The following is a 12,216-nucleotide window of genomic DNA, read 5'->3' on the forward strand; positions in this document are numbered from 1 at the left end:
AAACTGACGGTTGTTAGATCTTTGAGCAGTAGAGGGGGGAATTCTCTTTGTAGCAACATTAAAAGCGGTTTGCATATTAACTTCATATTTTTTGTCATTAAAAAAATTGAACGGCAAATGTTTCATTGCCGCCCATCTTACCATAGCATCGGTAACATTTTTCGGATCATATTTAAATAGCGGCGTACCTGTTTGAGACGATGAGCCGGCAGGGAAGTTTATTTGGCTTTGGGACTTAGAATGCCCATATTCCACGGGGTGTTTTGCCTTCAAATGGCGATGGAGAGTACCATATCCCCCACCGATAACAAATGGATAGACTTTATCGCAATAGTTGCAATATGCTTTGAACTCACTTGTCTCAACGGTAGTGGTCGGATCATTAGGATTTGAAATACCACCAGGACCTTCTTGAAATGTTTGGTGAAAATCTCGGATTTCAACTTGGTAGGCATCTTTTTCTTTTGTCGTCCTGAGGGAGGAGGAGCATCGGCCTCCTCATCATCATTGTCGCCAACTTGGCCGGTGCAAGAAGGGGGGAATTGATGCGATCCATCATCGCCTTCGTCCGACGATAGATTCACATCGTACTCGAAACGCGAGGTCGAATGTGAATGCCCCCCTTGTTGGTCGTCGTCGGCGAGGGCAAGTAACAAGGCCGCATTTCGATCTTCTTCCTCCTACGAAAATTATATAACTAAGTAAAAATACTAACACAAAAATAAAAACACATAGACACATAGATGTTGAAAAATGAAATTATGAATTTAATAAAAATGAATTAACAAAAAATTAAAACATATTATATCTTACTTGAGCTCGAAGAGCGGCTAGCCTTCCCACCTCCTCCGCAACTTGTACTCTAGAAGGGGCACGTCGACGACGAGTATCACTTTGATCTTGGGCAATTCCCTTGCCCCGATCACCACCACGACGAGATGAAGACATGATATAAATATTTATGGAAATTGAAAGTGGAGAATAGAGAGTAGTGTGATTGTGTGAAGATGATAACGTGAACAACGTGAGTAAATTATGAGAGCAAATAACGTAAACAACTTGAGAGAATGAGGATGGAGAATAGAGAAATTGAGATTGAGAGAAATTCTTATTAACACAAGAATGGGGTGAGTAGAAATGAAGAGGAGGGGGGGTATTTATAGGGGAAAATTGTGATTAAAAAAAAATTTAATTTTTTAAAATAACTGCCGAACCGCCGGTTTACCGCCGGAACCGCCGGTTTTCGGTGGAAACCGGCGGTTTTTTTGTCAATTTCAAATTTCAAATTTTTAAAAACCACGGCAGAACCGCCGGTTTACCGCCGGAACCGGCGGTTTTCGTCAACGGTTTCTGCCCAAACCGGCGGCCGCGGGAGCGGTTTCTGAAAAGGCTAGGAAGTAGGCCTGAAAAGGTTTCGGGAGTTGTCGGGAACCGCCGAACCGGCGGTTCCGGCGAGACCGGTGGTTCGGAACCGCCGGTTACGGTTCTTCAAAATTCGCAAACCTGAACCGGCCCGTCGGAACCGGCGGTTTCGGTCCCGGTTCGAACCGCCGCCGACGGTTCCGGTTCCGGTTCGGAACCGCCGGTGACGGTTCCGGGCCGGTTCGGTTCGGTTTGGAGACCTCTAGGCAATGGTGACCGTAGGCGGCAACTGCGGAGCCTGCCAATAATCAGTCACGACGAGGGCAAAGGACGTGGTAGCCGGAGGCGGTGAAGCGAGACACCTTTGATAGAAATCCATGGGTTCCATCCTAAAACCAATTGGTGATAGGAGGAGAGGCCCATGAGACTTATATAGTAGATTAAGCTCTTTATGTACACCGATGTGAGATATTTTTTATGTTCATTTTATGTTTCAATTGCCAACACCCTCCCTCAAACCCTTCAAGCTGAATCTTGGAGGGGTTGGAATTTTTTATGATCGACTGGACAATCGGCCCAATTTTTTTCGATCGGTTGGACCACTGGCCCAAATTTTCAGCCCAGTTATACTGCTGGGTCAGTCATTTTTTTCGGTTTCAGCCCAGATATACTGCTGGGTCAGTCAATTTTAGCCCACAATCGGTGACCCGCTCTGATACCATGATAGAAATCCATGGGTTCCATCCTAAAACCAATTGGTGATAGGAGGAGAGGCCCATGAGACTTATATAGTGGATTAAGCTCTTTGTGTACACCGATGTGAGATATTTTTTATGTTCATTTTATGTTTCAATTGCCAACAACCTTCTCATGAGATAATAAGATAATGTTGAAGAGAGAAATAAGAAAAATAGATTAAAGGACATTTTCTTCTCAAAATCTAAAATAATTAACTACTTCCATCGTCTTACAGAAATGGACACTTTGGGAACTGCACAAATTTTAATATATAATTAGTAAAGTAAAAGAGAAGATGAAAAAGTAATTGAAACAGTATTATTGGATGGTGGGCCTACGTTACTTAGTATGGTTTGTTTGTGGAAAAGTTTTCATAAATAAATACTCCATGTAGTACAGTACTATCTTTATGGACTAATACCTATTTTAATGGGATAGAGGAAGTGCATTTTGTTAAATTTATGTTGGTAAGTGGAATAACATTTATTCTTCAATCTCCTTTTTTATCTATTTCGTACTATTAGCGTTTCCATTAATTTTTCTCCGGGGCTAATGCATGCACAAATTAATTACTACTACAAGACATTAGCTTCTTTATGAAGCAATGTAATAAAGGGATTGTTATGCACACTATGCATATATATATATATACACACCTTTGCAAGCTTAAAATTTAGAGATCTCACAACTTCTTCACTTCAATTTCTCCCTTCTCTCTCTCTCTCTCTCTCACAAACACACAATGGAGAAGGTCTTTGGGCTGAGCCACCTCTTCATGACGGTGTTCCTCCACTGCTTTGCAAACTTCATGGTGGCTCCGGCCATCACAGACGTCACCATGGCGGCGCTTTGCCCCGGAGAAGACGAATGCTCCTTGGCCATATATCTCACCGGAGCTCACCAGGTGGTACGTATTCGTATCTTCGATATTATAATATTATTAATTTGTTTTGACGAATACATTCGTAATTATTTGTCAAACTAAACAAAATCAGCCGTGGTATGTGAATTTCTTGAATTATTATTATTTATGTAAAAAATTACTGAATTCAATCCGGATTTTCAGTAAAGCTAAGCCGTCCTTTTCTACAAATGCTAACCCAAATAGATATTCTTTTTAAGTTGAAGCAACGTTTTCATATTGAATGAAAAAGGTTATTTGAGTATGTTTTCATTACATCTTATGTTTCACTATTATTAATATATAATTAGTATCGAATAATCATGTATACGAGTGAGTATAAGTAAAGCATAAGATTCGAAATATAAAATAAACAACCTTTGGAAGTGAAAGATAATAGAGTTAGTAATATATTAATTTTAATTTAGATTCTTTTTACCTTTTTAACACATGTCTTCGTTAGCCGGAAAATAAATGTGGACGATAATAATTTCCTTTTGTGTTCTTTCATTAGTAGAAGTTTGGGAAAACAAAGAAGCTTCGTAACAATATTATATTACCCTTTATCAACAATTAGTTAAATCAGTTAATGATTATGGTGAAGAAAATGGTTAGTGTGTAAATATTAAATTGCCACTTTCTCATACTAGTACTATTTAGATACATGAGTTTACTGCTAAGGGAAGGAAACATGAGTCAAGATGGAAATGACGATTTACTTTCTTATTTATTAAAAATATTATAATAAAATTAGGATTTGTTTTCGTTCAAATAAATATAGAAATCTTGATTCCTCCGAAAAAGTATACCATATTGTTTCCTCTTCTTGCTTTCAGTTTTCATATTTAATGAACTTTATAAAGTTCTTGTGTAGAAAAAGTGTATACATTTATTAAGTCTGAAATTACACTCCAACAACAAAGGAGTTAGTTGAAAGAAACGTTGCTTGGAGGTTTGGATTTTAATCTTTAACCCTTTTGAAACTTTTAGGCTACGAGTCCTTTTTGTGGTAACTAAATAGCTAGCAAGATGTATGAAAATAGTATTATTTTTTATTGGTACAAATTATATGCATTGATATGGCACAATTAATATTTCAATATGGACAACTTTTGTAGGAGTATAAGATTTAGAGTAATTACATTACAAATAGTTATGTAAAACGATCTAAAAAATTCGTGGGTGTACGTTTTCTTTTCATTCAACTTTGCATCATGAAATGGTTTACATTTGCTAACAATTAGTAGTGGATTTTGGAGTGAGAAACTAATAAAAAATTAACACACATACCTTGGCATGCAAGACACACAAGGTGGAAACCCAGATTTATTACTTTATGTCCACTCAAATTCTGTCCTAGATTAAGAGCACTATCTCTCTGATTCCTCTTCTCTCCCCTAATCTCATGTAACGTGGTACTTCAATTAGGGTTGGAACGGTATGGTATGTCGTGCCGAAATTGCCATACCGCATACCGTACTGAAAAGTGCGGTATGACCAAAAACCTTACATTTACCGTATCGCTTTTTTCGGTATACCGCATACCGGTATACCGAAAAGTCGGTATACCAAAATTTAGATATCGTTACCTTACCGAAAAGTCAGTATACCAAAATTTAGATATCGTTACCTTACCGACATTTCGGTATACCGTACCGTGATTTTGGTATACCGCAATATGCGGAATATGTGGTATATACCGTAAATTTACGGTATATGCCGCAAATATGCGGTATATACCATAAATTTGCGGTATATACCATAAATTTGCGGTATATACCGTAATTGCGGTATAACGCGGTATATACAAAATGCATACCTTTACCTTACCTAAAACTGTCGGTACGGTATGATACCGTGCCGAAAAGTACGGTATACCAAAAATTCGGTATTTTCGGTATTTTTTCAGTACGGTAAGTGCGGTATTTCGGTATATTTTCCCATCTCTAACTTCAATTACCACGTCATATCTTATTAGTACTATTATTTTTATTTTATTTTTAAGTTAGAAAGCTTTCACCTTTTTTTATCTCATCAGTGTCAATTAATGGAGAATAGAGAAAGTACTATTCATCATTTTTAAATATATAGACAGGGATGGATGTATAAAATTGTTTTAGTGAGAGCTATATATTATAAACTTCAACATTTGTAAATCACACAAATATCAACGAGCCATATTGATTTTTTTAGTTTTAAAAAGGTTGTATTTGCACTTCTCAAATGTGTTGAAATTTTATCCTTGAACTTAAGAATTTAAAAAACAGCTTATATATTGTAAATTCATAAACACATTCGAACTCAACTCAACAAAAACCGTTAATTTCTCCATAGTGGGAAAGATAGTTAGTGGAGTAGATATTGGGATAAATGAAATGAAAAGATAGAAGAACAAGTCACCAACACACTATTTTGTTGTAATCCACTTGCATGGCAGCATGCATAGAGATATGCCCTAATTCCACTATTATATGATTGTTGAAATGGAAGATTATGTATTTGTGTGCATATTTAGTACCAAAATTCCAGGTAAATTACTCTATGTGCTGAGTAGAAGTAGAATTTTTTTTAACACTAGTATGTTAGATACTTTATTGAATTGAAATAATAATGACATGTAATGTAAGTGGTGCAGGTAACTGGACTGGGATCACTCATGACAATGCCTTTGGTTGGGAATCTCTCCGACATTTATGGAAGAAAAGTGATGCTCACACTCCCCATTACTCTCTCCATTTTTCCTCTTTGTAAGCCATCTTCTCAATTACTACTAAATTTCTCCATCATAGTATTTTCTTTTGATTAATTAAGATGTTTTCTTTTCAAAATATTTAATGGGAGTAGTTAGTTTGTGTGAGATTGGGAATGGATTGATAGTGAATTAATTAGACACGAGAGCAATAAGTGTGGGTTTTCTTTTGAAGGAATATTAACTGTAAAGAAGAGAAAGTTAAAACTAGGAATTTACACATGATAGAACTATATAAAAGTTTAATTAAGAAAAGAAGAAGGAATAAAGCACCCAATAAAGCAAAAAAAAGTAAAGAAAATTGCAATAGTGCTTAAAGCTTTTCAACCCATTCATCTTTTGTGCTAGGAAGTGTAGTGTTTATGGTGTTGCATCTGCATCACAACCTTTTTAATTTTATTTATTTCCTTACAATTTTCATCTGATTGTCACTTGTAACTACTTAATGGGCCTGACTAATTGAATGAAAACCCATAACCAACAAGTCCAATAACATAAGGTTCCAACTCATACCAAATGATTTCAAATATTAAGCCCATCATCTTTTCGAATAACTTCCATTTTTTTGTTTTAACGCGGCCTTTAAATTTCTATTCATTTATCAATAAAAAAATGAAGCTATATATTAACAAATGTGACATATGTGGACAGTGATTCTGGCATATGGCAGGACAAGATATTACTTCTATGCTTATTATGTGCTGAAAACTCTGTTTTCAATGGCTACTGAAGGCAGTGTCCATTTTCTTGCTCTTGCTTATGTGGTAATATATCAAACCTTCTTCCTTCTCTTCATCACAATCTCTCCTAATTTCAAATTCTTTTAAATTCAATGCTGTTGTTGCAGGCCGATAATGTTTCAGAGAGCAGAAGGGCTGCAGTTTTCGGCATCATGTCCGGCTTCGCTTCTTCCTCCTTTGTCCTTGGAAACTTATCCACTCGATTTCTCTCCACTTCAGCCGTTTTCCAAGTAACATCTCCTTCCCTTCTTGTTTTTTTTTGACCTTTTAGTGCGTCAATTCAACTCACGTTCTCGTACAATAGCATGGAAACCATACACTGACAAACTAGAGGCTTTTCATGCATAGGTGGCTGCTGCGATGTCCATCGTCGCATTGGTGTACATGAGAGTCTTTCTTCAGGAGTCCGTCGCCAGCAACGTCGCTTCTTGCAAGAGCTCAGAAACCGAATGCCTTCTCGAGAAATCTCCCTCCAAAAAATGGAACCTTTTCAAGACTCTTCCATCTCTCAATGAATCCATTTCCTTGTTGAAGACTAGGTACCAACATTTTCAATTGGCTAAGACTGTTTTCTATTCTTTTCTTTTCTAAATATTCTTATCTTTGTTTGTGTATTTGCAGCCCAACATTTTCCAAAGCAGCTGCAGTTGCATTCTTCATCACAGTTGCAGATGTTGGCCTCTTTTCTTCATTGACAGTAAGTTGCAAAACAAATCTTCACATCTTTCAACTTAGCAAAATCTTAAGACATATCAAAGAATAATGTGAGATCATTCCTATATTCATGCAGTACTTTTTGAAGGCTCAGTTCCACTTCAACAAAGATCAATTCGCCGATCTTATGATTATAGCCGGAATTGCAGGAGTAGTATCACAGGTAACAATATTCCCTATATCATCATCACTGTTCAATACTAGTAAAGACTGATCACTTACATTTGAATATATTTCAGCTCATCATAATGCCTGCACTAACTCCACTCATGGGAGAAGAAAGGATGCTCTCGGTTGGACTGTTTTTCGCCTGCGCTCATGTAAGAATAATAAACTGATATTGAAGAGATACATGTTACTCATACTTGTCTAACTATGTTATACATCCATTATACAGATTGTACTCTACAGTGTCGCGTGGGCACCTTGGGTACGTTCTTCACCTGCTCGTTTCTCCTTTGTTACATTGTTTGGCAGTGCGATAACCTATGTCTTTGGAATTATGCAGGTACCTTATGCTGCAGCAACGTTGTCACTTCTGGCTAGCTTTGCTCTTCCATGTGTAAGTTTCTTGATTTGGTTATGAATTTTCTTGATTTGTGAAAGTTCTTACAGCTGTAGCTTCGTTACAGCTACGTAGTATCGCATCCAAACAAACTGGACCGAACGAACAGGTGACTGTCAAGGACTATTTTGATCGCATTTCAGGTCTGTAACAAAATACTAATATATGTTGGTGTGTTGATCTATGTCAGGGGAAGGTTCAAGGCTGCATAACAGGGATCGGCTCCTTCGCCAACATCGTCTCGCCACTTGCTTTCAGCCCTCTAACAGGTAACCACACAGAAACTATTGCTGAATACACAAAAATGACAAATAATTCTGAATCTAACATCTTTTCCTTTTGGCATTAGCTCTGTTTTTATCAGACAACGCGCCATTCCACTTCCCTGGATTCAGCATTATGTGCTCCGGCTTAGTTGCTGTAAGCAACTCTCCTCAAAAATATTTGATAATCTACATCACTAAGGTCATAGTAATACTTATTGTTTAATTTATCTGTGTTTTTGGTAGATGATTGCGTTCGTGCATAGCACAACGATAAGGCCGCCCCCGACACCTTCCAAGAGCGATATTTGCAGCTCCAGCACCACGGACCCTTTAGTTTGAGCCGCACGCGATTGTGTCTTGGTATTCATTAGTACTTATCCTGCTTATAGTGATCAGAATCTAGGTATGTTGAAGGAGAGGAAGATATTGGAAATATAGAAAATAGAAATGTATGAAAATAGTTCTCATGAATGTATTATGTTATCAAACATCATATGGGAAAATATATTTTTTTCTGGTCCTTTTTTTATCATCTTTCTTTAAAGATTCATATGCATAGAGAATTTAAGTTTTAACCAATGAAAAATTTTCTGATTTTATAACACCTTATATAGGTAAACCAACGATGATTAGACAAAAAAAATAAATTAATTTGTGTATAAACAAGACCACACACGTATCCAAATATAAAGGCAGACCAGACACCAAACAAAAAAGCGACCAGCTTCTCCTGCGTAGAAAATTCCGGTCGGCGGGGGCGGAGACACGACGGAACCACCACCATTCTCCGCCACGGCGCAGTCAGAGAAAATGGGGGAAGAAACCCCTGGAAACGAGACAATCTACCTTCATGGCGACCTTGACTTGAAGATCATCGAAGCGCGGTGCCTTCCCAACATGGACCTCCTGGTCGAGCGCCTCCGCTGCTTCCTCACCGCGTTCAAGTCCGTCCAGAAGCCCCTGACCACACACCGCCACCGCCACCGCCGTCGCCTCATGCAGCACAGCAAGATCATCACCAGCGACCCCTATGTCACCGTCTGCCTTGCTGGCGCCCGCGTCGCACGCACCCGTGTCATATCCAACTCCCAGAACCCCGTCTGGGACGAGCATTTCAAGATCCCTCTGGCACACCCTGTCTCACAGGTAATTAATTCCTTTTTCCCAATTCTTGATCAAAACAGAAAATGTATTGAAACCCCTTCTTGTCCCGCATTGATAAAGCATGTTAAGGGGTGAGTGACACATTTCTAAAAAAAGGAAGTAATTTCATGCAGATCGAGTTCGAGGTGAAGGACAACGACATGTTCGGCGCGGACAGGATCGGGGTAGCGAAGGTGGAGGCGAGGCGTATTGCGTCGGGGGAGACCATCGACGAGTGGATCTCATTGATTGGGCCCCAAGGGCGGCCGTACAAGCCGGAGACGGCCATGTGGCTGCAGATCACGTTCACACCGTGCAGCTCGAACCCCGAGTACCAGCACGGCGTGACGGAGGATAACGGGCTGCGGGAGAGCTACTTCCCGCAGCGGCACGGGGGGAAGGTGACGCTGTATCAGGACGCGCACGTGCCAGACGGGATGCTCCCGGAGATCGAGGTGGAGGGCGGGCGGCAGTTCGAGCACGAAAAGTGCTGGGAGGACATATGCCACGCCATCATGGAGGCGCACCACATTGCGTATATTGTGGGGTGGTCGATATACCACAAGGTGAGGCTCGTGAGGGAGGCGTCGCGGCCGCTCCCCCGCGGCGGCGAACTCACACTAGGGGAGCTCCTCAAGTATAAGTCACAGGAAGGGGTGAGGGTGTTGCTCTTGGTTTGGGATGATAAGACTTCCCATAGCAAGTTCTTCATCAATACTGTATGTATTCATCAATCCTGCTCTTTGGTAGAATAGATAACTTCTTTATCATTGAGTTATCTGATCTAAACTGTGTGTTTTTATCTATCTTCCCTATCAAACTGCCCCTAACTGTCTCGTTTCTGGCGCAGACAGGAGTAATGGAAACTTATGACGAAGAAACTCGCAAGTTTTTTAAGCACTCGTCTGTCACCTGCGTGCTCGCTCCTCGTTACGGCAGCAATAAGCTTAGCATTTTCAAACAGCAGGTTGTGGGAACAATTTACACTCACCATCAGAAATGTGTGATTGTGGACACTCAACACCACGGAAACAACCGGAAAATCACTACATTCATCGGGGGTCTGGACCTCTGCGACGGCCGCTATGACACACCTGAGCACCGACTCTATCGTGATCTCAAAACCGTGTTCCATGGCGACTATCATAATCCTACATTCGGTGTTAGCTCCCTCTCTCTCTCTCTCTCTCTTGACATTCTGTCTCAACCTATAGCTGCAGCAGTCTCACCAGTAGCCTGCATTTGTGTTTACATATTTGATAGCAAGGAACTAAGGGTCCAAGACAGCCGTGGCACGATCTACACTGCAAGATAGAAGGTCCCGCTGCTTACGACATTCTCACCAATTTTGAGCAGCGATGGAAGAAAGCCACTAAATGGAACAAGATCGGTCAGAAGCTCATGAGATTTTCACGTTGGCACGATGCTTTGATCAAGATCGACAAAATCTCGTGGATCAATAGTCCTTCCACGAACGTCCCAAACGATCATCCTTTGTTGTGGGTTTACGAGGAGAACGATCCTGATAACTGGCATGTTCAGGTAGCTACTCAACTTCAATCTTTTCTTTTTTGATTTGCCAAATTAAACTGCTTCTGATTTGAACAGATTTTCCGGTCCATAGATTCAGGATCACTCAAGGGATTTCCGAAGAGTGTGTATGCAGCAGAAAAGCAAGTAAATTCTGAATCTTGAACAAGTTTTGTTGTTTTCAGTCCGATTAATGTCTGAATGATGGGAGTTTGATTCTTCAGAATCTGGTTTGTGCTAAAAATGTGGTGATAGATAAAAGCATTCAAATGGCTTATATCCAAGCAATCAGATCTGCACAACACTTCATTTACATTGAGAACACAAAAATAGTAGTACTATATAAAAGTGAATGAATTTATGTATATTACTAATATATTTTTGTTTATGGAAGGGGCTGACAATCTAATCCCAATGGAACTGGCATTGAAAATAGTAAGTAAAATAAGGGCCAAGGAGAAGTTCAGAGTGTATGTTGTTATTCCAATGTGGCCAGAGGGTGTGCCTAGTTCTGCTGCTGTTCAAGAAATCCTTTACTGGCAGGTAGATTTTATCCATTCATTTCCTTCGTCCACGAAAAATAGTAATAATGTCACAAAATTTGATGATGTAGGCGCAGATGATGCAAATGATGTACGAACTAATCGTTAAAGAAATCAAGTCAGCTAATCTCAAGAATGCGCATCCAACCGACTATCTCAATTTCTATTGTCTGGGCAACCGCGAAGAGTATCGGAATAAATCATCGAATGGGAGTAGCCATGCCACTGCCTCATCACATCCAAATGTAGTAACCGCTGAAATTCTTCTTGCCATAGATGTGGAATGATAGGGTTGAAATTAACAGAAATGTTGGGTGCAGGAAGCAAGCACGAGCACGGGGAAGGTAAAATCAGGTCGGTTTATGATATACGTGCATGCCAAGGGAATGATAGTGGACGATGAATATGTTATAATCGGTTCAGCCAACATCAACCAACGCTCTATGGCCGGTTCCAGAGACACAGAGATCGCCATGGGAGCCTACCAACCCCATCACACCTGGGCCAAGAAACAGTACCATCCACGCGGGCAGGTCTCATGCACCTCTCTCTCTCTCTCATCGCATCCTTCACTACATTATGTCTATGTCTGTGTGTATATGTACTAATCACAAGCATATGTGTAGGTGTATGGGTACAGAATGTCACTGTGGGCGGAGCATTTGGGGCAGATCCATCCTTGCTACAAGGACGCCAACGAGTTGGAGTGTGTCAACTATGTTAACGCCGTTGCACAAGAGAACTGGAAGAGATTCACAGCTGACAAGTTCACGGCCTTGCAAGGTCATCTCCTCAAATATCCAGTGGAGATCGATGCTGATGGGAAGGTCAATTATCTGCCAGGATTCGAATCCTTTCCCGACGTTGGTGGTAAGGTGTTAGGGGCTCCAACTAATCTGCCTGATGCTTTGACTACCTAGACTAGCTACAACTTCTTCCAGTTTTGTTTATTTCTCTCTAATTATA

At 40.0% G+C, this 12,216-nt stretch overlaps 2 protein-coding genes across 3 annotated transcripts; both read left to right on the plus strand.

Moving 5' to 3' along the window:
- The first annotated feature begins 2,763 nt into the window (after window positions 1-2,763).
- LOC121779684 (hippocampus abundant transcript 1 protein) lies at window positions 2,764-8,556 on the plus strand. Of its 2 annotated transcripts, none has more exons than XM_042177057.1 (14): window positions 2,764-3,007; window positions 5,637-5,748; window positions 6,402-6,514; window positions 6,598-6,720; window positions 6,839-7,029; window positions 7,112-7,187; window positions 7,281-7,367; window positions 7,444-7,524; window positions 7,602-7,634; window positions 7,713-7,766; window positions 7,837-7,878; window positions 7,960-8,038; window positions 8,119-8,189; window positions 8,279-8,556. In XM_042177057.1, exons 1-14 carry the CDS (start codon window positions 2,843-2,845, stop codon window positions 8,372-8,374), a joined length of 1,323 nt encoding a protein of 440 aa, XP_042032991.1. In that variant the 5' UTR covers window positions 2,764-2,842; the 3' UTR covers window positions 8,375-8,556. The 2 variants fall into 2 exon arrangements, with proteins under 2 accessions (XP_042032991.1, XP_042032992.1); XM_042177058.1 differs by having other exon boundaries at window positions 2,764-3,004.
- Window positions 8,557-8,675: 119 nt separating this feature from the next.
- Window positions 8,676-12,183, plus strand: LOC121779686 (phospholipase D delta-like). The gene is given in 10 exon segments (XM_042177060.1): window positions 8,676-9,181; window positions 9,313-9,897; window positions 10,029-10,340; window positions 10,442-10,720; window positions 10,787-10,855; window positions 10,933-11,034; window positions 11,036-11,251; window positions 11,322-11,495; window positions 11,571-11,783; window positions 11,877-12,183. Coding segments are annotated over 10 exon segments (2,580 nt in total). The 5' UTR covers window positions 8,676-8,845; the 3' UTR covers window positions 12,171-12,183.
- The last annotated feature ends 33 nt before the right edge of the window (window positions 12,184-12,216 follow it).

Source organism: Salvia splendens, chromosome 19, assembly GCF_004379255.2.
Source record: "Salvia splendens isolate huo1 chromosome 19, SspV2, whole genome shotgun sequence".
NCBI lineage: Eukaryota > Viridiplantae > Streptophyta > Magnoliopsida > Lamiales > Lamiaceae > Salvia > Salvia splendens.

What these genes read in the sequence shown, in the direction of transcription:
- LOC121779684 (XM_042177057.1), top strand. Translation starts at nt 2,843, where the DNA reads ATGGAGAAGGTCTTTGGGCTGAGCCACCTCTTCATGACGGTGTTCCTC. An exon ending in TCTCTCCATTTTTCCTCTTT is followed by an intron (nt 5,749 to 6,401) that starts GTAAGCCATCTT and finishes ATATGTGGACAG; the next exon opens with TGATTCTGGCATATGGCAGG. An exon ending in CTAGCTTTGCTCTTCCATGT is followed by an intron (nt 7,767 to 7,836) that starts GTAAGTTTCTTG and finishes GCTTCGTTACAG; the next exon opens with CTACGTAGTATCGCATCCAA.